This window comes from Mytilus edulis, chromosome 3 (genome assembly GCF_963676685.1).
Source record: "Mytilus edulis chromosome 3, xbMytEdul2.2, whole genome shotgun sequence".
NCBI classification, from domain to species: Eukaryota; Metazoa; Mollusca; class Bivalvia; order Mytilida; family Mytilidae; genus Mytilus; species Mytilus edulis.
The window spans coordinates 47864955-47890800 of NC_092346.1; the positions used below are offsets into that span (position 1 = coordinate 47864955).

The window sequence follows — 25846 nt, forward strand, 5'->3', positions numbered from 1 at the left end:
CAAAAAGTATGGTCTTTTCAACAACAAAGCAAAAGCCTGAAGCATCTATACTTGTATATAAAAACAAAAAAATAGAGAATGTTTCAGAATATCCTTACTTAGGTCTGCTGATTAAATCAAATGGTAATCTCAGTCATAGTACAGCTGAATTAACAAAAAAGGCAAAAAAGGTTTTGTTCTCTATTAAAACATATACTAATTCTCTTGGCAGCCTTCCTATCAGAGTGTCAAATAACTTATTTGACACCTTAGTGAGACCTATATTGACTTATAATTCTGAAATAACATATTTGGACTCATATATAACATATTTCAAAGCTAAAAAAAGGGCTTTGGTTTCTGGAAAAATTGTGGACCCATTTAATTTTATTGACAAGACTCCAATAGAAAACTTGCATCTTGGTTATTGCAAGTTTACCCTTGGCACTAACAAAAGTGCCTCAAATTTTGGTACAAGGAACGAATTGGGAAGACTGCCTATTGAATGTCATATAAAAACCCAAACTATTATGTATTTAGCAAGGCTTTTCACCTCAAATTTGAATCCCTTATTACATGAATCTTTTCAATTAACTAAAACTTTGGATTCTAGTGGCACCTATTCATGGTTCACTTTTGCAAAAGATATTCTTTCTGAATCTAACATTGATATAGATAGACTAAAAACCTGTGATAATTTAAAACAATTAAAAAATATTAAAAGCTATATTAAACCCCAAATAAACTCATACTACAACAACCTGTTGATAAATAAGTTAACATCTATTGATGATAAAAGTAAATTAAATTTTTATAAAGCACTTGAGCCAAATCTATTGATCAAACCTTACCTCTCTAACCCAAACTTTGAATTTAGAAAATTAATTACAAAACTTAGAATCAGTGATCATTCATTATTAATTGAAAAAGGGAGGCATTTTAAAATTCCTCGCGAAGAGAGACTTTGCAAAAAATGCAAAGTACTAGATGATGAGAAACATTTCTTAATAAATTGTTCTCATAATTCAAATATTAGATTAACATATTTTGATTGCATTAACAGAGAAAGTAATTCATTTGCTAATCTCACTGACAATGACAAAGTTATATATATACTTAACCCATCAACACCAACACAAGTGAATAAACTAGGATCCTTTATAAAAAAGTCAATGGAACTGAGGACAGGGGACCCTTTAATATTTACCTGAATTTGTGTATATATATTGAGTTACTTAGTTATTGTCTTTATTTGTTTTTGTTGTTGTTACATTATGTCACAAACTGTAAAGTTTATATGGCAATAAAACTTTGAATTTGAATTTGAATTTGAATTTGATATGATATTTGGTTCTTTGGCGTGATGCTGAACTACTGTTCGAGCTAGGTTTTTGATCTGGTTACTAGACTTTTGACGGAATTGCGGTCCTGGGACGTACAAAATTTCATGAAAATTCTACATCTAGTTTAGACTTTATTGTACTGTCTGTATGTAGATCTAAGTGTTAGTGTACTCATTGTATACTATGAATACTTATACAGATAGAGTTTTCGTTTCGTTTTGATTGACAGACTTTTAGCTGATATAAGTTTAAATTTTATTCCTTTTGCAATTAGCATTCCTTTCCACAAAATGAATAATGAATTTATCATTAACGTTTCTTTATAGAAGTGGAACCAAAGAACCCATGAACAGTTCAGTGCCCGGCGTTGTAGAAGCCTTATAAATGTATACATGAATAGTCGTTAGAAATCCAAATGTACAATATTAATTAGGCTATGGCATAAATGATTTGTTAAAGGTTATAGACCGAAATTCCGTTGTATGCCGACACATCTGTTCTACGTGTACATATAAACTTATATGATAACAACGGCCATGTTGGTTGACAACCCCTCCCCCCTAATTCAATACAAACCGTAGAGTTATTTCGTTGCAGTTTCTCTTCCCACCAAGGTCAGTGGTTTCAGAGTTTTGAAAATAAGAAAAAATGACGGCGCAGATTTTTGTTGTTGTATATGTGAGCAAAACTGAATCAAACCACAACGACAAAAAAGTCCATTAACACCTTGCATGTCTATTACCTTTATTGAAACACTTTTATATACGCTCGTATATATAAAATGGATATTCGCTCATCCTAACTTACAAAAAAATGTTCCGAGTTCGATTAACGAACACTGGCTAAGACACATTTCTGACATATGTCAATTCTATTCAGCATGGGAATAATAAAGATAAGGAAAAGAGAGAGAAAATCTTCCTTTTCTTATAAATCAGCAAAATTAATTAGAAACATGTACAATATTATTCATTAGATAGAACGGATGGTAATAATTGAAGAAGCGACATAAAAAAACAGTGATGAATTTCTTCAAGGCGTTCTAACAGTTTATCAAGAAATGATGTTGCCATTGCTGATAGAACATCAAAAATACTTTGATTAGAAGTATATATTCATCGGAATAAAATGTGAGCAAGATAAAATTGATAACTTAATTTTCTTCTTGTTTAAAGTGATTTCACCAATTAAACGCGGTTCATCTCTTTGAAATTCACATTTTTTTAGAACTGGAAAATTTCACAGATAACTTGAAAACAGTTGCAGCTGTAGTTTTGTGATGTTTTGCATTCTACCTTTGAAAACTGCAACGCATTAGATGAGTGAAATTTCGTTATATTATCTGTAATATCAGTCGAACACTTTTTGTGCGCAGGAATACATGTATTAAGAATTCTTTAAGTATTCGGTATTTTAAGGAGGAACATTTTCGCTGTAAGTATTTATAATTTGATAATAGCTGCATTCAAGGGAAAGTTTACAGTTGACGCTGTAAAACGGGGTTGCACATTTATTGTATATAATATTCATATATGTGTATAAATATTGGTTTTTGTTTGTTCTTTTACTATAAAGTTCCACTTAGACACTCACTCTTATTCACGGGTTAATTTGCAAAGTTATATCTATATATGGAAAAAGAATAAACTGAGACATAGACGCGATCTATGGTATTGTGTACTTTTGATAATTAGGAATATAAAAATCAAAATTATGTTTATTTCAATTCTTGCAATACTTTGAATTGTCTGTATCTTAGTTTTGCTGTAGGGATTTTAACACATATACCCGTTTACACTCCATTAGTCCGTTGTTCTAAATAACTGAAATTACTGTCCATCCAGTGGTCAGAACTGCAACAATATAAAGATTACAGTTTTTGAATAAATATAAGTTCATCTTGATTAAGATCACAAATAAGAAATATGTATATTTTTAAGATTACCAATACGAAAAAAAAATAGCGTTAAGTAATTTTTAATGCATGAAAAACAAGTGAGAGTTCATTATTCGTTGAGTTTGAAACTGATGAAGATATTCTATTTTGATCCTGGTATCTTCACTTATTGCCAAACCTTGAAAAACAACAACTGTTTGTACATATTGAAGAAAAGATAAATGATAAAATCCATTTTGTAACATTGAAACGTACTTGTTATTTTCAATGAACCTTGACCGTTGTCTCAGGTTGTGGCGTTGATGCCAAGAACTGGTTTGGCGTCCAGGATAACGAATCCGTATATACATTTGGCTAATTAATGTGGAAGTTTTAGATAAATGAGATAATAGTCTCCATTTCATATTCTATAAATGAAATGCACTTCAAAATATAAAAAAAAGATGCAGTATGATTGCCGATGAGACAACTCTCCACAAGAGACCAAATGACACAACAACTATAGGTCACAGAAAAGCATATTTTACAAGTCTTACGTAAAATCTGAGTAATTAACAAATATCCTTTATTATATTCAGTTTGGCAAATTTGTCCTAATAATCCTCGCGAATAGATAAATCGCTATCACTATTGAAGAGTCTCCACTTATTAAACATTATTTTCTACTTTTCCTTAATGATTTAGAGAGACATTTGATGTTAAATTATTGATTTACTTTTGAGACAACATGTAGACTCAGATGGAGTCTTCCCTTTCCTTCTCTGCATGATAAGAAGATCTCGGTTATTATATGTGGTCCCGGTCCCAAGTAAGTTTAGGAAAAGACTTATTGGTTTACCCTCATTTTAAAAGAGTATTGTTATTGAAATTAAAGTATTTTCGTTTTTCAAGAGCAATCATTTCGATGCCAATACCCCCCCCCCCCCCCCCCAAAAATCCATGCACAGTATCAATCTGTAATGACAGACTAAGCATATTGACTTTTTTCATATTTCCGTCATGTCTATTGGTTTTTATCATTGTTGAAGGCCGTAGGGTTACCTGAGACTATAATGACTTACATTCACTTCATTTGTACTATGATGGATAGTTGTGTCATTTTGCAATCATACAACATCTTCTTATATTGAAAATGCATACGACTGTAAAAGGTATCCATACAAATCTTTACAGTATTGCAACTACGCAGTAATATTCAATTAAGACCGAAAGATATACCTCGGTCTTCCCTGTACTGAGGCTTGCACTCGCGTGTATGTGCGTGTATGGTTATTCCTATAGTGAAGTTAAAAGAGATGGGACATTAGGGTTTTACACTGTACCATTTATAATTTTGGTAAACAAAAGCATAATTCGTTTTATTTTAGAAGCTAGAAAAAAGCAAGTATCACACGGTCTTTACCCATAGAGGCTGCAGTGTAATGTCCCTATAGCTTTGAATTTCTTGGTAAGTGAACGGAAATCCTTGACCCGGGGTTTATTTTTCGTACAATGTACGAATGCCATTGTCAAATTATTTATATTAAATTTGCTATAGTTCAGGAGAATGGAGAGAATGGTAGTGTATTGGGAGAAGGAGTAATTAATTAAATAATGGTTCAAGATGTGAAGCAATTATCGGAACAGCTGCTTACAGCTATTATTGAAACATTGACAAATAACCAAAACGATGGGTATCAACAATTGTCTTGCTTCGATCATTTTCTAAAAGCATCTGTAACGATTCTAGATTTGTGGAAGAAAAACAAGTTTTTATTTTCATCGAGGGGTTTACTTTATTGAATACATTCTTTTCAGAGGAAAGTAATTATTTCACGTAATCTTGATAATTTTCTGCGTAATATCCCCAAGAGATTTATTGCAAATAATTTCTGAGAAATAATTAGGAAATTGATTTGCATCTGAAAGCGATTTTGTAACAGATAAACAAATGCCTTTTCTCCAAGGTAAATTTCAATACATGTTTTCAGGTATACTAGATTTTTTGAAAAACACGATTATATATCTAATTACGAGAAAATTTACATGAAATGAATTGATTTAAAAATCCAGAGAAACCCATTGGGAAAGCATATAACCAATATGATATACATTATTACGCTTATGTTACACGCAGAGAGAATGTATGGCAGCTTCTAAACACAAGAATTTAATTAAAACAATAACTCGCAGAGAATATATGATAAACCATTTATCTGCATCTATACAAGATTATTTAATGTAAATAATAACTGCTTGTTGTCTTCAATGGTTAAGAGCTTATCTTCCAAAATAATACTTAAAATGTTTATTTTCAGTGATTGGAAAGGTTTTTAAATCCCATCTGAATTACCTGTCTGGATTTTCATCTGATATAAAACATGTTCAGTGCTAGTTCAATTCAACTGGTGCCTGTCATCGGGTTATTTTATTACATAACAAGGATTTGTTTGTTCATTTTTTTTACGCCTTTAATTGTCACTATACTTATTCAGCATGCGCAAATGTAATGTTAGTAATGTATCGACAAGGCTTCTGTCCCAGTAGGTTCTGTGGATAAACAGACAATGTATAAATTGATGTGTCATATAAATATAGGAACAACAGTTTTTATGAAAATATTTAAGCAAATAAGCTATAGGAAAAGACTATTTCGCAGGGTTATAACATTAGATAGCTTTGTTATTTCGACTAGAAACCCATGAGTTCGGATATAAAGTATTTAATCTAATTAGGTAGCCAACAAAGTATTCATACATATTTCAGCGGAACTTTGCCAGAGTGGTTGTATGTGTTTTACTAACGTTTGTTGTTACCCCATACACTTCTAAATAGAATTCATATTTCCCAATGAAAACCTTTTATACTTAAATGGTATTATAGATTTTGATTGTCTGTGTTATCACCAAGCAGTCGATTCAATTACTAAAAGTGATAAGCGGTGGAGATGAGATCTTTTACTACTTTTGTTTAATTTTTAACAAAAATACATATCAGCGTTTGTGTTCTTTGTAACAGTAAATGAGTTTGTCGCTCCGATAGCCTATTATCACTTTCTGAATTCCACATTTTTGCATACAAATTTTCCAGGAATTAACAAAGTATATATAGCATGTATTGATATTATCTGTTAATTTCACAACATACAAGTTTTGTTCAAATAAGAACAGCCTTTCATATAAAACCATTTACTTTTAGAGAGAATATTTGATTTTACTTATTTATTATTTTGTTATATTAATATTCAGCATCATATATACAAACAACTTTTCCCGTTTCAATTGAATATCTTACTCTCTATCAAACAAATAATCACAAAAACTAGTAAATGAATGAACATAGAAAACAATATTAAGCTATAATGATTCCATCTGAGTGAAGCATATTTCCAATACTTTGCCGTCTCAATGTCGCCCCGTCGTAAGTGGCAAACATTTGTTCTATTGTTATGGAAATGCGATAAACAATTTTACATTTGATATCTTTATTAACCGAGGCTGTACATGCATAACTGCATTCTTTATAGACACTACTGGGATGACATTTTTCAATAATATTCTTACAAAAAGTTTGATCGATTTGACATCGATCAGTGTCTATACTCTTTGAAACGAGTGCTGTAGAAAGTACAATGCATTACTGTTGTTGTCAAAAGTTATGGTAATTTACATGATATAAGTTACTAATGCAAAGTCAAAAATATCAACATATATACTCAAGACTAAATTAATAATTTCCGTATCAGTACAGTCTGCGAGGAGTACATGTCCAAGGTATGGCTGATATTAGAACCAATGTTTACTTATTCCCATTTTCCATGCATTTTATTGAAAAGTAACATTTCATTATTATCCTAATATTCAATTATTGGTAAATGGTATGCATCTGTCTTTGTTTTGATATTGACTGGTCGATAATCCACTCAAATACAATTCTTCTCATGGAGAATAAAATGAAACCATAAAATTCATTTCACTTCGAGTACCTCTTTTTCGTGACTAATAATATATTGATACATGGCATCTTCTATAAACTTTTTGTAGTATATTTATATCTTGTACAGAAAGATGGGAAAACTTGAGGTTTATTTACATGATGTGTATAATTATAGTTGACAATCTTTTATTGCGATGCATGTTATTACAAACTATTTTCATATTAGGCCTGTTTGCATTTATACAGATAATCAACTTTGACTTTTACTCATATTTGCGATTGGTGTTTTCGTTGTTGTTGTGGGGGTCATTGTTTTCAGGCAATACAGGCAAATGTAATACCAATGTTTTCTGTATGATGTAAAAAGAAAAGGGTAAAAACGATGACACAAGTGAGGGAATCAACAAACTATGAAAAAATTAAGACCGGATGCATTGACGTGATAAACGTCTCCTGCTATGCATGAATCACCTGACACTTAAATGTCACAATAGGGAAATGTACAGATCAGACGACTATCTTAAGACCACAAAAACCTGTTGCTAGTGAGTTGATACACAGACACATCGATCGTATTGCATTGTCAACTAATTCGTGATAGTTATCGTAAGACTCATAATTGTTGCTTTCCTTGATAACTCTGTTGGGACAGTTTTTGTGTTAGGAGCACACCCATGCGCGTAGCTACGTTTACGTCAAAACGCCCGGGCGTACACTTGAATTTTGAAAATAAAACAAATAAATAATCGACATAGAATAAGAAAAACTGGTCAGAAGCACATCAGCCTTGTGCTTCTTTTTTCAATGGATTGTAATTTTGAATAAAAAGGGACTAAATTTACTCATATAGATCATTTAATATATTTGTTCGAATCTTTTGTAAAAGTCTTAATCTACTATGAATTCTACGTACTTTTCTTATATTTAAAGCAATTCACTAACTGCTCAGATTCGATATGCTGTTAGTATTTTTTTCGAGCCTGTGATTTATGTCCCAAAAGCGAGACAAAGCGGCGTCAATATTTAGGTTCCGAATGTGGATAAAGTCTTTTGAATGACTCTGCGTGAAATTTTAAGAAAGTTGGACAGAAACTGTTTATGATCAAAAGAGTATTCAGAGCAATATAATAATGCAATTATGTCTTTAATTTTCCCGCATTTTAAGGACAAAATGTATTTCTTTCTGCAATCAATAAGTGGTTGCAGTTTGGGCTTACGTTTTGTTATTTCTCAATTACATTAACTCCTTGTCGAACCTTCATTGAATTTTATGAAAATGCCAAAGAAGCTTTTTCTATGACTAATGTCTAAAGCTAAACTTTTGAAAGCAGTTGTTTTCGTTCATTTTTCTGTTCTTTTCTGATAGACAGATAGCCGGACTCTTCTTTACGCAATTAATTGTTTTACATACTCAATTTATAAACCTTCATAGATTATCGTGAAATATTCCAGATCAAGAAAACAATATCAAAAGAAAATTTTAGATTTTTTTAAAAATCCCTTTAGAGGAATGATAAATTGACAGATTCACTTTTTGTGGGAAGAAATCCTAGGTGTTCTAGATTTTTTTTATATTGCACCTATTAGAAATCTTTTTTTTCCCGTGTTCATTAAAAGGTGCTTTTGTCGATTGTATGCTCACTCACGTCACCCTTTGAACTTATTTAAAAGTAATATTTGTTTGGACGTTTTCTCTAAAACCAATGACCATTAGGCTAGCTTCCAGTTTAACACGATGAATAAGTTAACATATTACAAAATTTAAGCAAAACAAATAGACCATTTAGATTCAAAAATATGTTGCTATCAATGATTTTTTACTGACAGGAATCATTACGGTATCTCATTCTCGATAGCTTTCGGGGGCTTCGTCCTTTTCGAACCAACTACCAGCAGGTGCTTTAACATTGAGCGGTTGGCTATCCTCATATCCCTCGTCAAGGTTCGGGCGTACACGTAAAAATGACCCAGCTACGCCACTGACACCCCATGTCGTATAGTGTAAACATGTACGAGCGTACCGACTCAATTGAGATATATGTCTACACCATACGATGGAGAAGAGGGTAGTTAACAGCTGAAAGAGGAAGTTAAAGGAACATTGTTTTAAGATTCATATTGCTATTGAAGCGTACTGCTTGTTCCATGAATAGATGTTCAACATCAGACTCATGTTGAATCAATATGTGGTAACTAATGTAAAACCATGCGTGTGTCTAAGTCGTTGGATCACGTTCTTGTACATTCGTTTGATAGAGACCATTATAAACGAAATTCAATTTCAAATTAGAGGCGGTAATTTAAATCTGATGTTAAATACTACTTTCACATATCACACACGTTTCTATTTCTAAATTAGGTTTGATGTCGTTTGGATTTCTTTCATAATATCGAATCTAGTTTTCCCAATAAAAAAACAAAGCTGTAATTTAAACCAAGATTCGATGCAATTAGCAGAAATTGCATGCAATGGGGCTTGGTAAATTTGTTGATTTAGAAAAATAAATTCAATTCCTTGCAAATTTATTGCAGTTCTATTTTAAGGCTAGTTAGATTTCGATTTGTTTAGTCTTTCCGTGATTTGTTGTTTTTGAATCTTGTTTCCTGTTCTGTGTTTACTTAAGTTCACATGTAGGAACAAGAAAATGGAAAATGGCCAAACAGCCATAGGCGTTAAAGTGCAAATGTGTTGTATTTATTTCTGATTTATAAATTAGAAAAGGAGTGTAATTGTAAAGTTTCGACATTTGTTAATTTCAATCTTTACAGTAAAAATATGAAAGTTGTGTCATTTTTAGTTCTTATTTTATATAAAAGTGCAATCTTATTCATACTAATTACATATCTTATTTGTGTTGGATTCTACGTGCTGTCTTGTATTTCTAAAGTGTTACGTACTGTTATTCTAAAGTACTCCTAATTTCTTAAGATGTACATAATTAAGATAATAGAAGGCTCGGCAGCAAGAGACTTCACTGAGTTATAACGGTCCTCTAGTTGAACCTCGAGTTGAACAGCAATACCATTGATTAAAGAAAGATAACTCTAATCATTTTCGTGTCTGTTCGTGCCTTGAATTACAGTTTTCTCTTAGTCTGAAAACATATGTTGTATGTAAAGAAAATAAACAGTAAAGAATCTGATGAAAATGAAAATAGTATCTGAACATTTGCATGGGAGGTGTAAGAAATCCTATAACAAACCAATATTGATAAGAAATAAAATTATGTTCTTAACAAGATATTATGTATTTAAGAACATACTTTCGTCGCCACTTTGACAAAAAAATGTATAATTTTGTTGATACAATTGATACGCTTTAATAAATCATAAATATCTTGGATCTTGATATATAAAGTCGACAAAATAACAAGGATCCCTTTAATGCTAAACTGTTTACTTTTCCTTCGTTATCATCTTTCATTCCTGTTTCAAATGTACGTGCGTCTTGTTTCCATATTCAATGTTATTTTAATATGAAACAGTCGCACGATAACAATATTACGTCATGTGTACTTTTGGGCAGCAAATGGTTATCAATTCACATGCAAAACTACTCTCTTTAATCTAAGATTCTTTCCAAAAGTCGTATACACTAATTCATGATAATTGAGATATCAAGCGAGTGATTGTATACAAGTAAATGTCTGAAAAAACGATTTTTTTAAAAGTGATACGAAGATGCTAAATGTTAAAAATAAATTTTAAAAATACATCCATTGCTTTTCGCATGAAAGTGTAAGTATGTTTGCTTTTAGACGGGATGATATTTCCGATGCACGAAGATTGTTACATTGAGGTTAAATATGTATATCTTATAAAAATAAGAAGTACATAGTTCGATCTCCAAAAAGACAACATTCCACTATATACTTACTATTTCAGGACTTTCTTTCATGACAGTGCCTATTCATTGAAATTTTTAAAACGTATGTTATAGTATTTTCAATAATTTAGGACTTTGTTTTTGCTATTTTGATTTGGGCTAAACTGCATATCATAGTGTTAAAGTCTGAGACTTTTTTTTATTTTTAATGTATATTTTTGAACACGTTGTTTTATTCCAACCTTTTTCTTTTTTCAGCATGCGGGTGTTTTCTCAGTTTTCATCCATACCTGGAAACATGAATAATTTCAAGGCAGAGAAACGGAGACCTCATAGTTGTTCAGGTTAGTACGTTTGATACTTATAACTTTTGATCATTTCACTTCCCGTTAAGAAACATGTTGGACCTTTAAATAAAACTATTTCTCTGTATAGTATCTGAGAAAGAATATTGCATATGCTAATGCTGAAAATTGAAATGTGCAAAACGCTAAGGTTTTTCTACGCCTCAGGCATATATTGCCCCAAGTTGTATTTGGTACAACTTTTCGGAGTTTTAAAATATTTATGTTATTCAGATTCGTTATTATCTAATATAACTTTGCAATTGTTTTGATTCGAGCACCACCATCGAGTCTTATGTAGACGACACGCAGGTTTAGCGTACCATGTTATAAGCCTGGTATTTCTTTGTTTTATTTCATGTAACAAATACCTTTCTCACCTGACAAAAAATTATAGGAAAGGAATCCTGCCTCCAAAACTGAGCAAATGTCGCATCATGTTCTCGAAGTTCATTGAGGTCATTTCCATCACTTACATTTATAATAACCACCGGCATTTGATTTTTTTCTCATTCAAATAACCACATGCCTGCTTTACAAAAAGTTTGAATAAGTATCCGAAGCGTTATATAGTTATTTATGTATCCTTTTTCAGTTTAATTAGTTATATATCTATCATAAAATATTAATACTGTTTTTGATAAAATAAATAATTATGTTTATAAAATTGTATTGATTTCATATAAATGACATGAGAACTAAAATTTAAAAATTCACTAGAGCAAGTAAAAAGAGAAAAAGTATAAATGTCGCAATTCTATCAAAAACTATTACTATTATCGGAGTAATTTATCTATAACGGAAACGCTTCAATTAGACACAAAACATTTTAAAAAAGAGAATTTCAATTCAAATTTAATTTTACACAAAGGATCATTTCTTCTGCAGTAGTTACACCGTGAAAATTATTGTAACATTTTACTCCTAAATTGACGGAAATTGTCGTTTATTGCGAATGTCACCATTAAAGTTGAAAACAGATGCTATATATGATCATGGGAAAGAACTAAGCATCAATAACATGAACTTTTAGATTAGATAACTAGAGTCAGAAAGGTTCATATTTAATATGTCCGATGTCATTGTTTTGTTTGTATAATTATATGACTTGAAAGCATGCAATATACAAATTTGCACTAAATTCAACTGAAACAATAACTTTAAAATACTTTAGAAGGACAGAAACACCACTATGATTGATATTTAAGTATATTCTGTAAGACATTGTAAGGTTTCTTTATTAAAAAAATAAAGATGTGAAATGAGACAACTATCCAGCAAAAGATCAAAGAACATTGATAAACTATACAGGTAACTGTACGGGTTTCAACAATGAGCAAAAAACGTTACCTTCAGGTAGGATATAATAGGCCCAGAAAAAGCAAAATTGAAAACAAATTTCTATACATTCATGAACACAATTAAGACAGAAAGCAACCAAAAAAATGCAAAGACCCCCCCCCCCTTGGATTACAGGTACATACAACTAACATGTATATGTCTTTTAACCAGTTTCTATAGGTCACAAATTGGCATTTTTAGACTGATTTTATATCTATAAATATTTAATATTTAAACCGTTATGTTGTTCCAGTATATTTATTCACGACATGCAACCATTCAAACAAAATATTGTGTTTACGTCAGCCGTATCAATATACACTGCGCAACATGCTGCTTTCCTCGTTAATGTACTAGTACTTTGGAGCCGAAAAATATTGCATTGTCAAAAGAAAACTATATAATATATAACGGAATTTAGAAGATTCAATTTCTAAACTTTTGCTCGATGTTCTTGCGGCCAAACAACAAAAATGATCAGAACTACATAAAATGACACCGAGATACTCCCTATGGATTTCTAAAATAGTTCAAGGTTTAGGGGAGGGTTTGGGGCCGGCTAAGATTTTTAACCTCGACATGTTTGTCATTTCAGGGCCTTTTATCATTGTTGAAGGCTGTACAGTGACCTAATTTTGTTACCTTCTTTTTCACTTGGTCTCTGGGGAAAGATGTATATCATTGGCGATCATACCACACTGTGGTTTTATATTGTTCTCTATAGAATAATATGTACTACTATGTCTGTGTGCATGCATGCATTTATATATAATTCTACGAGAAAAATCTGATCCTTTGTAACCATTTGCACAGTCGACTTTTTGTCCTTATTTTTAGAGGGTCAAATAGTTATATTCAAGATAAAATAATCAATAGTAAAATAAAAATGAGTTGATGTGAAATGACTGGGAATGATGATAGCCATGCAAGGAGACAACGATCCGTCAAAATCTGACGAGGACTGATATAAAAAGGTCGCAGTTTTTTTTAATTCATATCCGATCTTAGCCTGAGAACTTCTGACCCTTCCACCATACTTTAGTGTGTAACTGTTATTGCCCGGTGAAACCTCTGTTTGTGTGGGTTGTTTTTTTTTTTTTTTATGTATTTCTGTATTTTCGGTGCCAGAAATGATTTACTATTTATCTTTTATTTACGTCTTTTTACTGAAGTTTACTAAATATATAATGCCAATTTAGAGTAATTTAATTTTAGACGGAGAAAGCGGGAAATTACATGTAAACATCGTTCATTCCGCATTATTTTTTTAGAACAATCTTGCATGTAATGAATAATACTACACGTGCATAGTCCCTAGTGTTGACAGTGGGTTACTTGCCATTAATTTTTATACCCCTTCCAAATTTATTTCTCCATGTTTAATGCCTCAAATTGCAAGTAGGGGGTGAAATTACACTGTAAAAAATTTGGGTCCAGAATTTTAAAGGAAAGTAGTGATTTGGTCCAGGTGAAAAAGGTTGAAAAATAGCACTTCGGAAGCTGTCAAAAGATTTCAAGATGCCCTAAAGATAAAATTGTCCATATTTTGAGTTAGAGACGATGATCGAAGTTTTCTACAATTTTGATATAATTTGTCCCAAAAGTAGTACAACACACTGTAAAAGTTTCTTTGAGAAAGCGCAGGTGGGATTTTTTTTATTTTCATTTATGTTCTAAAAGAAATGCACTACGAAATAATTGTGGTCTCGGACCAGTAGCTGATACTCTATGCAGCATCTGAACTATTTCATTATGTCTCAGTAGCCAATGGTCTTTATGGAAGTTTAAGCAGTATGTGTGTTTAAATTCAAAAAGAACTTTAGTCTTTATTAATTAAGAAAAACAGCAGTGGACTGCAGGAAAGTACAACAAAGGTTGGACCTGGGTTCAAAATTTATCAGTACTGATGTGACAATGAATTATAGCAATTAGTTGTTTAAAATAATGATTTCTCTTTCTTGGATAACAGTTTATTTACAAATCCATAAAGGAAATGAATACACTGATTTTATCTATTTTAATGCTTTTTAGCCTATCGGTCTGAATAATTAGTGTCAGTCTAAGATTACTATGACACATGCATATATATATATATGTGCATACAGGTGATCAAACTTGAAGTTAAAATTTCAATTGTTGAAAGATTGGTTTTAATATTTAAACGTTTAATGCAATAGTCACATTTTTCCTTAAAGCTATGATTACTGTGTCAATTCTTATCAAGGATTTGTATCGTTTAAGTCCTTGTTTTTTATTATGAATGCAAATTTTCGCACCTGAGGAAACTTTTTGACTTCCGGTTTAGATTTGTGTCACCTTGACCTTTAAAAACAACACATGGAGGAAAGGATACATTTTTGGGTACAGGTGCATGTTTAACATGGATACAATCAATAACTACAAAGTATTGAAGGTAAATGTAAATATAATGTCTGAAAAGGTACAGGATTCACCTAAGAAGACTAAAAACACGTTAAATATGATGCAATTCGAAAATATGTCGACCATCGGAAAATGGCGCCTACAACTTCCTGTCGAAAATTCCGATGATATATTTCTGGCATTTGTCCAAATTAAATCTATTTACAATGCACATGTGTACAATTAATATGCTGCCTGTATTTTAATTGTTATTATTGCATGTGTATAGATGTTTTATTGCTTAAATTATATCAAAATTTTGGACGATTGTTTCACATGGTCTTGAATTGGGATATATTATGAACTAGTTTACTAAATAATAACTTTCTGACCATGGCATGCATGTATGTTAGTTCAATAACTACAATGTTTTTTCTTAAAAGAAGTTGTGTTTACTTTCTAATAGCAAATAAAAGATAACATCTTTTTGAATAATTAATAAATGTTGTTTTTTTTAATACAAAAATGTAATATGAGGCTTTGAAAATGACACTAAAGTGATCATTATTAAGAGGAAATGACTCACATTTATAATATATATATACAGGTGTGACAACCTTAACAATTGAAAACTTATTCTTAATTTTCAATAATTTATCAAGAATTAAAAGAAAAATAGTAAAACATGTTTTAGAAATCTTGGATTCCTGCAACAATTAATTCTAAGCTGTGCTTCAAACTAGGAATTCTCTCTATAACATATTAATAAAATTGTAAGGAAGGGCATAAAATAGTATGTGTCTCTATGGTGGGAACGAAAGAGGCAGAGCAAGTACACACAATTTTGGTACTATATATGTATTTTAATATGATCAACCCATGTATAGACGTGGAATATATTGAACAATGGAGACAGCTTTCATCAGAACAAAACCGATGTGTGTGATTGGATTTCGACACTGTATAATATGTTCATTGCCTTCAGGTGAAGACTGAAGCAACTAGGAATGTCAAAGGTCACAGGTCAGACTAAAGAGTGTATAGAAACCTTGCCCTCTAGATTATATTTTTGTATTTACATTTTATGTAACATTGGTTGCTGTCTAAAAATGTTGACCATGGCACATCTCAAATTATTATTTGTGTATTTTTGGTATTTATGTAACAATGGTTGCAGTTTCAAGATGTTGACCACTGCCAGTGTAACTTCCAGCTAGGATTTAAAAATAGAGGGGCGCGTTTTTAAAAAAGTGCCTTTTAGCACGTTCTCAATGAAAAAATCAAATACTTAAGTATGTCGGCACATGTCCAATTTATATTCATACATGTACATCCATATCCATAAATGCACTAAAAAACAGCCTTCGAATTCAAGATTATTTTTCGAGTCCACAACCCTGAAGCCCTACATATTTTTGAAAGTTGGATTCTATTGGCTTGTAGAGAAGAATTGTACAAGTCTGAAAGCAATTTTACAAGCCAATGCTGTAGGACTTGTGGTTAAGCATGAAGACTGTAAAAGTACATGTAGTACATATGTACATTTTGAACATTGATAAAAACCGAATGAGTCAGACATCCGGAAGCAGAATGTAATTGAAATTTAAATCTTGACCAGAAATATATATATGGAGTCTTGGAATACCTCAATGCTTGATATTTGACCCTGATTAGAGTCTTTTTGAATTCGAATGTTAAACAGAAAGAACAATTTTTCGTGTAGTATCGATTTCTATTAAATCAATAGACTTGATATTTTCATCATGTTTATAGAATCACAAAGATATAGTTTATTTGTCCAAACAAAAACTTGGAGAGTGTACATTTTACATGTAAATACAAAAATTTATAAAGGTGGAAAAGCTTCATTCAGTAACAGTACATACAATGTTCAATGGCAGACAGATGTCTGTTATCATCAGTGTCAAAACTTCCTGCTAATTAACTCTGTTAGCTTGCTTGTTTGTGGAGTTCTAGTTACAGCATTGTTGTACAGTGAAATCCATTGAATCCAAACCCTACAATGTACATAATCATAAATCTATTGAACTCTTGTGTCAGGACATAAATGTACAGTGAAATCTATTGAAACCAAACCCTGCATATTAGATCATAAATCCATTGATTGAAAACTTGAGTCAGGGCATACATACAATTTTGTATACACTGTCCAGTGAATATTCTTAGTTTAAATCAAAGCATGCTGTGTGAAAAAAAGTTTGTTGGTCCTGATGAGTAAGTGGTTAATCAGGTTACAGTGTATTTCAACCATCCAATGGTTAAAGATTAATTAAATATATATATGTATCAGCAAAAAGTCTATATCCGCTTGCCATTCAGATTCTTTTAAAACCTCTTCTTGCAGTACTGTTAACTAATATTACAAGTGATGTGACTTATATTTGAATTTTATACATTAATGTTCATTAATAAATTAAGTTGGTGCACAGCTATTACTCAATAAGCGATGAAGTGGAACATCATCAGTTTTAAATGAATCTACAACTTTTGTTATTTGAGTCTATTTTTTTACTATCAATGCTTTCAAATGGGGACATATGGTTGGAACCCTTCTTTTAAAAATGGCCGGATCCGCCACTAAGATGCCCTAGCTATAGACTATCTTAATTTATTATATTGGGTCTAGTAAGAAATTGAAAAGTTTGATAAGTCACATAAGAAAAGTGTTTTGACTAGTACACTGAAAAGATTTGGGGCAGACTGTATCAACCCTGTTTGAATTGAAGTTTTGAAAATTGGTCTTAGAAAGAAGAATTTTGTAAACTCCTCACACAATTAATGTGAAAAAAGCTTTGAATTAGGTTACAGTGTATTGAAGTGATCTTTTACATGTATATTATATATTTTACATGCATGCACTAATTGAAAAATCTTGAATCAGGTCATCCTAGATATACATGTATAGATTGACATTTAAACAAATTATACAGTCATTTCCAATCAATTGACAATAAATTTGAAGTTATTGTTGATATGCATGCTAGTAAACAAATAGATCATGATAAAATTAATTTTTAATTTAACTTGCATTGCTTAACATGCTTGATGCAAATATGCATGTAAAAATTTAGGAAAGCTTAAGTTTAGTTTATTCAGGTGCTTTAAAATCCGTTTATAAATATTCTTGTTGATTTTTGTTTGACACAAGGTAACAAAGATCAGCATTTAGTAATACCTTTATTAGATTTAAAACAAATTTGCTATTAAATTTGTTCAGTGACAAATTTCATGTGACCTTGATATCTAACTTTTTTTTTAAGGAGGCAGTTTTGAAGTTTTAATGTTTCTTTTGATCTTTTTGAAGTACAAACCCTTAAAAGGATAGAGATGTTTTCCTAAACATTATTAATTTTAATCCCATTTCCTTTAATCTCAGGAAGGTGCAACTAATTATCCCAGGTGGATTATAAACTAATACTAATTAACTAGACTCACGAAATTGACACAGGAAGTGCCTTGTAAACACTCTGGGGGAGGCCTATCAGTCAATGAATATTTAATTCAAAAGTAGGAACTGATTGTCAAACAAACAATTAGAGCTTCAGTTCTCACCTGGTTTATTTCATGTATAGAGATACATTTCTGAATTTGTTTTATTCTGGGTTTTTTTTTGGTGCATGGTACATGTTTGTTAGAAAGGCCTTGTTAGAATGAAAATGAAATGTGCAAGTGGATTGGTACATTTCATCAAAAAGAAATTTTGTTCAAGTAAGTGTTTTTCTAAATGGTCAGATTGAATATGTAGTTGACAACATGTAAAATAGGAGCAGTGATGATAAAAGTTAGAGAAAAAATAATCTTGGATTTACATTTGAAGAAAATATATCCGTTACTATTATACAGCTATTATATAACTATTCTATAATTCAAACTTTTTATAATTATATAAAAGAGCACAGAAACGTAAAATTCAAATATTTTGAAAAATATTTAAACATCATCTTTATTCTCATAACCATTGCAGATACATAGGTACAGAGAGAGTGCAAAATATGTACATGAATGTGCATCTATTTACAAAACATATATATAAAATACAGTGGTTTCAAAATAATATACATTTTAGCCAGGAGGACCCACATGTTTATTTATACACTTTATAAGCTTACATAATCTTTTTAACTCTGACTTTTTGTTTACTTTGCTCATCAGTTTTCCAAATTTTAGTGTATTAACACGAACCAAATAATATTTATCAAGGTATAATTTTCTGCTGTCGTTAAAAAATGGACATTCTAGCAGATAATGTAATTCGTCCCCAATACCACCAATATTACAAAGATGACATTTTCTATCATTTCTATTAACATTTTTCCACCTCCCTGTCTCTATTGGGAGTCTGTGGTTTGTGGTTCTATATCTACATAAAATAATACTTTCGTGCATATCCAAGATATCAAAATATTTTTCAAACTTCAATTCTAACTTAAAAATTCTATAATTTACTGCTTTTGTAGACTCTTGTAATTGCGTATTCCACAACTGTTTATAATGGTCTTGTAATCGCAACTTAAGTGCATTTTTTAACCATATATCATTACCAAAACATTGAGAAATCCAAATATTTGAAAAACCACATTCATCCAAAATATTTTTAACTTTACTCACAAAAAATGTACATACATTATTCACAGTAAATAGTGTTTTTAATAGTCTATATGCGATAGAAGATAACTTAGTCTCTTTAGCGGATAATAACTTACACCAATATGACACTATTTTTATTTTAATATCAATGTCCAAAGGATATCTACCAAGTTCACCGTATACCATATAGTTAGGTGTGGAATTTTTCAGTTTCAAAAGAAGTTTACAGAATTTCAGATGGATTCTTTCTATAATTTGAACATTACCGTGCCCCCAAATTTCACATCCATACAAAAGTATGGGTTTCACAACTTTATCAAAAAGATCTAAGTGACATTGAATAGAAAGATTATGCATGCGGCCTGCTTTCAACACATTAAACATAGCTTTTGTTGCTTTTTCTGCTAAGTGTTTCTGTGCTATTTTAGTATTACCAGTTCTAGATAATAATATGCCTAAATAGTTAAATTCTTTAACAATTTCAATGTCCGTGCCGTCTATATCAAAATGCAATTTTGACGGCATTCTGCCTCTAGAAAAAATCATCACTTTAGTTTTCGTGACGTTAACTTTAAGCTTCCAAACATTACAGTATTAAAGAAGAATGAAACCAGTAAATCTTCACTAATTAAAGAACCTCAGTAAAAGATTATACTATTTGAAAGGGGACTGGATACTGTTTCAGAGGACTTGAAAGGGTCTTTGTTGTTGTTTTATCTCTTAGATTTTATGACACTATATTACACCTTTCTTTTGACGATCACTGACCATGAATTTAAAATAAAACCATTTGTGCTCTGCTTGTTCAGTTGTTTAATCGAAGGCTGAACCTTGCTTTTAAGATTCTTTGATGTAATCAGACTTTAAATTTTAACTTAAATGTTCAAACAGACATTCTTTCATAGAATTTGTAATTTTCTTGTTAGCCATTCAGTGTGTATGTATATGTACATGTATACATAATATTGTAGCTACCAAATTTCATGTTTTGCAAATACATGTACATGTATTTCCATTGTTTATCAACTTATTTTCATGAATTTACTTCAATTTGTGTTCATTACTTTCTATTCAACCACTCAGCAGCTTAACAGTGTACATGTAATATCACCCTTAAAAGTTTGCACATCCTCAAATCAAATAGCACTATATTTATAAAATTGATATGTTAAATTTGTAAAATTGCATTGCATTGTGGGTTTCTCATTGACATGGACACTGCAATATCTTTACTTATTGTAAAGTGCTTGGTCACTCTCCAACTTGCTTCTAGTTCTGGTCATTTTGAATTTTTGTCGATACTATTTAATGAAAAATAAGTGGCTGGGGTTTCCAATTTTCATCAATAAAATCTAAATGAAAATTATTGCTTACTGCCTCTGTTTGAAAGTTGGATGTTTTCCTTCTTCTTATCCTCTGAGTAAAACTCCCTCTCCCTATAGCTTAAACATCTTAATGTTTGTTTGGACTTTATCATGATATAAATGTCTTTTCATTTATCACAAGTCTGTGTACTTTTAATAATGTTTTCTTTGAAGGCTTGTCACTGTATGAGTTTGTTGAGGGTTTTTTTTTCAAAAAGAAAGAACTATAAATATATATATGGTACTTTCAATATTCTTACATTTAAGGGATGGTAGCTAAGATGTTTTAGTCAGACCCATAATGGAAGAAAGTTCAAGAAACACCCTCTTTTTAGAGCCTGTACATTTGTATCTGATGTTGGAATGTATTATTCATTCATACAAATCCACATTTGTCAGAAATTCTACCATTAAACCATGTTTTCATCTTCAGATACTATAATCTTGCATATGCTTTCAATTAGTGCAACATCAGTTGCATCAAAACAAACAAATAAAAGCCATATGAATTAGTATGTATAGCACTAGAGGCTAGAATGCTTTTCTCATTAACTCCCAGTGGTAGCTGAAGGAAGTGACCAATTTAAATGAATTGACCATTGGCTTTGGAATTTTTATTCCCAACAGGAAGGTCATTATTGACCATTAAGCTGTCATTGGCTTTTGGTGATTTCTGACATTTTCCTATAAATTAGAGATCAGCATGTCAGGGTCACTGTAATTTTATATTGAGAGAGATATGGTTGAAGAGAAGATAACATTTCAGTAAACTTAGAATTAACACAAACAAGGGTTAGAACAAAAATGGATAGCTGGATAAAATTTCAGTTCACAAGATTAAAAAAAATGATGCATAATTTTGCCTCACGTTTGCTATACTGAAACATTTGTTTCTGGTGACTGGTAATTGTTGTGATTTGTGTTGCTCAGTTTTTAATATTCTATGTTGTGTAGGATTTGGTTTGTCTTTTGATCTTCCATTTTTTTTTGCCATAGTGTTGCCAGTTTGTCTTGGACTAGATGAGAATAATTGAATATCCCTTTGGTGTCTTATGTTTCCTCTGTTGATAGAGTACTCTAAACTACATGTAGAATATTGGTTATTGAGTGCTTCATACATGTACATGTTTGAGTATGTCCCATCTTTAAGAACCATCGATATATCATGTATATATTATGCTTTTTCTGAAAAAATAAAGTCGAAAATCAACCAAGACAGAGTATTTGATTCCCCCCAAAAAAGTTTTTAAATCAGGCTTTGAACATCTTTATATTATTAATATACAATGTTAAAAATGTTTGAGATTAATTACATGAATGTACAGATTGAACTAACAGTGAATGCATAGTGACTGTGAGCATGTAGTAATTATTTATACGACTTTTTGTAACACATGTTAGTTAGGCACAGAACATTGAAGGGATCTGGTTAGAAATTTACCATTTTAAATTTAGATTTTGGTTCAAGGTCAATGAACAGTATACAGACTTATATATATAGGTTAATTAAAAGTGCCAGATTGGCAACATTTGTCTGTTTGAAACCTACCTCCAATTTCTGTATAGATATATATCAATTCTTTTATGTTTCTACTTACAAATAGGAAAATTCTATTATATTTCATAAATATATATATACAGATAGATATATATGGATAACTAATTATTGCAGTCATTTATAATGTAACTTAACTTGTTCACTTTTAATTGAAGTTCAGAACTGTCTTGAATGAAATAATTTACAATTAAAGAACAAAGAATCTTTGAAATGACTTATCAGTACATGTATCATGACTCTATGTTATAAAACTTATTGATATGCCATGTTTGTCTATATAAATGTATGAGGATATGAAAAAAGTAAAATTAACTTATACAATGTACCATAGTATCTATAGTCTATACTAAGGTAACATACAGAATAAGATATTTGAGTAGCAAACAAAAAAAATCTAGCATGACCTTATGTTTAAACTATAGTCTTTGGGTCACATGCTCAAACCCATCAGTGGAAATAATCTTTAACTAACTATTTGTCTCAGTCCATTTCAAGAATGAAATTGATAAGGACTAGCAGAAAAAGTGGTGTAGTCTCAAGTTGAAAGTTTTAGAATTGTTTTCAGAAAGGTTTTTGAATGTACACAATTTCTACAGGCATGACAGGTACATTTGTATAAGGTATCTCATTAGTTCACTTTTCACAATTTGAAGGGAACAACAATATTTAAACAATGAATTGCAATGCAACATAAAGGAATAGTCGTAACTAATCATGTATAATCAGATATGTCTTTCCTTCATGTAACAAGTTGTACTTCCACATCACTGTTTAGTCAATCTTAACTACACCGTCACTATTAATATACAAGCCTAATACATGAGAGGTAGAAGATCATCATTTGTGTCTAGTTCGTTAAGAACCCTGAAATTTGAATTGCATGTTCTGATTAAGTTCTGCTTTAGTACATAAGCACTTGAGTTTCTTGTGTATTTTTGTTTTATTCTGACAGTGTCTGAAGACATATAAATTATGTGATGAAATTTCTTTTAAAACACTATGCACCTGGTAGTTTATACAAGTTTGGAAAATATAGTAGAATAAATAATCATTAACACCATTTATTGTAATCTACACTAGAAATATAACAGTTCCTTCAAGTGCCCTCACACCTGCTAAAGGTCAACCACTTGTTATTTACCCCATGGTGAACCTCAGTAAAAAATAAAGATGCTCCTGCTATAGATGATGATGATTATCTTGAGTCTGTTGTGGCAGGAAGTTCTCTGATTGTTTCTGTGTGTAGGCATTCTCTCCGTCTGCTTCCCTTTGTGGCAGGCATCTTTTATGTCTCTGTTTTAGGTCCTTTTCAATTTTCTGTAGTGAAGAATGGGAATATATTGTGTGAAAAAGTTCTGTGCCGATCATGGTTAAGTGCTTGTGTTCGATGTATTTTCTTTTTTTCACCACAACGATTATGTATCTTTGACTTTTTGTTGCATGTAGGAATTTTAATTGGATCTATTCTACTCTGTGCCAAAAAAGTCTCATCCTAAACAATTAAAGTGTGATTTGCCATTAACAAGAGGAAATCGTTATAATCAGGTAATGCACTTAGTTACTGTTGCTCCGTTTGAAGTTTGGATGTTCAAAAGATGTGGTAAATATACTGATGTACAACAGTGATTAAACGAAAGTCGAAACTTGGATTTAAAAGTAATCATTTTTTCGTTTGATTCATTTGTGAGAATTTGATCAGTTATTTTAATCAAAAACTTTTTTTCAAAAATCGTATTTTTCATGAGTATGCACTTTATGCAATATTTTCAATCGAAACGGATTTTACACCAACGGAATGGCTTTTAGGTCGATTATAAATGAACAAATGTGAACAAATAGATGATTGCATGTCAAGGGAAAATTTAGCTTGTTAGTCTGAAACACATGTCAAAAGGGACATTAATCTACAAACTTGTACAAAGGCTAGACATTTAAAACCTCCAAAGGAACTACATTTTAATCAGTATATATTTTTCGATTAGTAAATGGACGTGGATAAGAGGTCTGTCCTTACTAATAGTTATGAATTGCAAAGGATTAAAAATGCAAAGTCAGAATAAGTCGGGATAGAAATATTTTTTTAAAGAAGAAAAATAACAGTGTATTTTAACTTCTTTCCGTTGGGATAAGAAGGATTGAAGTAATTTAACCAATAGGTAAAAATCATGAAGTGGAAACGATTAAAGCGTTGTGTTATGTTAAAGAATTAATTTGGGATTAACGTCAAAAATCAATGGAGAAGAAGAATGGCCAAAAACTTATTAAACATGTGAAAGGACTATTCAGTGAGAAGTGTAAATCGACCGGGAGCATAGAGTTCGTATTTCCTCCGTGCAAAAATGAGAATGCGGATATGTGTTGGATTTCTAACAGTATGGCAAATGTTCAGTTTAAAAAATTGGGTGAATCCTCAACTATGCCTAAAATAAAAAAGAAACATAAGAAAACATCGGCAGGTATGATGCTTATATATTGTAAGGCAAAAAAGTGTACATGTATTCTATACAGACTGGTAGGAATATTTTCTGGTATTATACATTTGTCAATATCCTGGATCTTTCTTTTTATTATATATATGATATAAATTGCCTCTATATTCTAATGGTAGCATGCATAAGGCTTCCTTTTTAACCAAATTTCGATTTGCTGTGTTTTCTTCTTATAGCTTAGATACAGGGGGAAGTAGTCAAAACTGCCTTTAACTGGCTAACAGGGAATCACAATATTCATGAATAATGCCGGGTTGGATCTAGCCTTTTTTAAAAGGGTGTTCCAACAATAATATGACCCCATTTAAAAATAATGAGCCTCATAAAAGGGGGGTTCCAACCCCCAGGACTCCCTCTTGTGTATCCCCACTCATAATGTGTAAAGACTATAGATTAATATACTGTAGGCTGACCATACTTAGTAGGTTAGCACATAAAATATGGTGCTGTGTTTTAGCAAAGTTCAAAGTTCAGCACTTGATAAGCAGTCTTGAGAACACTTGTGTTTTATATGGATGTAATATTTGCTGCTGATCAACTTTCATTGAAAATGTTTAATAAAAAAAAGTTTTTTCTGCCTGAGTTGAGAAAAATAAAATGATTGAACAATCATACAAAAAACAAGAAAAAAATCTTCTTTTCTAATTGGTTAAAATTCCGACATCCTGTGTTTATCCCACACTGTGAGAGAGATCAAAGAAGACAGAAAATCCAGAGGTTTAGAAATAATAGAAACTGGAGCCAAAGCGATAATCTGTTTTTGTTGTAGTACTTCTTATATTGGGTTAATAAACAGGTCAGACAAAAATAGCTAGAACAGT

General features: G+C 31.2%; 1 protein-coding gene across 4 annotated transcripts in view; it reads left to right on the plus strand.

The window, feature by feature from the left end:
- The window catches only part of LOC139516682 (tyrosine-protein kinase Fyn-like), a 67975-nt gene that overhangs the window by 18516 nt on the left and 23613 nt on the right, over positions 1-25846 (plus strand). Inside the window, exons 1-2 of one of the 4 annotated variants that reach the window (XM_071306912.1) lie at positions 2516-2756; positions 11219-11304. In XM_071306912.1, coding sequence (XP_071163013.1) covers positions 11220-11304 — 85 coding nt within the window. In that variant the 5' untranslated portion in view covers positions 2516-2756; position 11219. Of the gene's footprint in view, positions 1-2515; positions 2757-11218; positions 11305-14943; positions 15059-23749; positions 24993-25846 lie in introns of those variants that run through there. The other 3 variants (XM_071306910.1, XM_071306914.1, XM_071306911.1) reach the window with 3 other exon arrangements.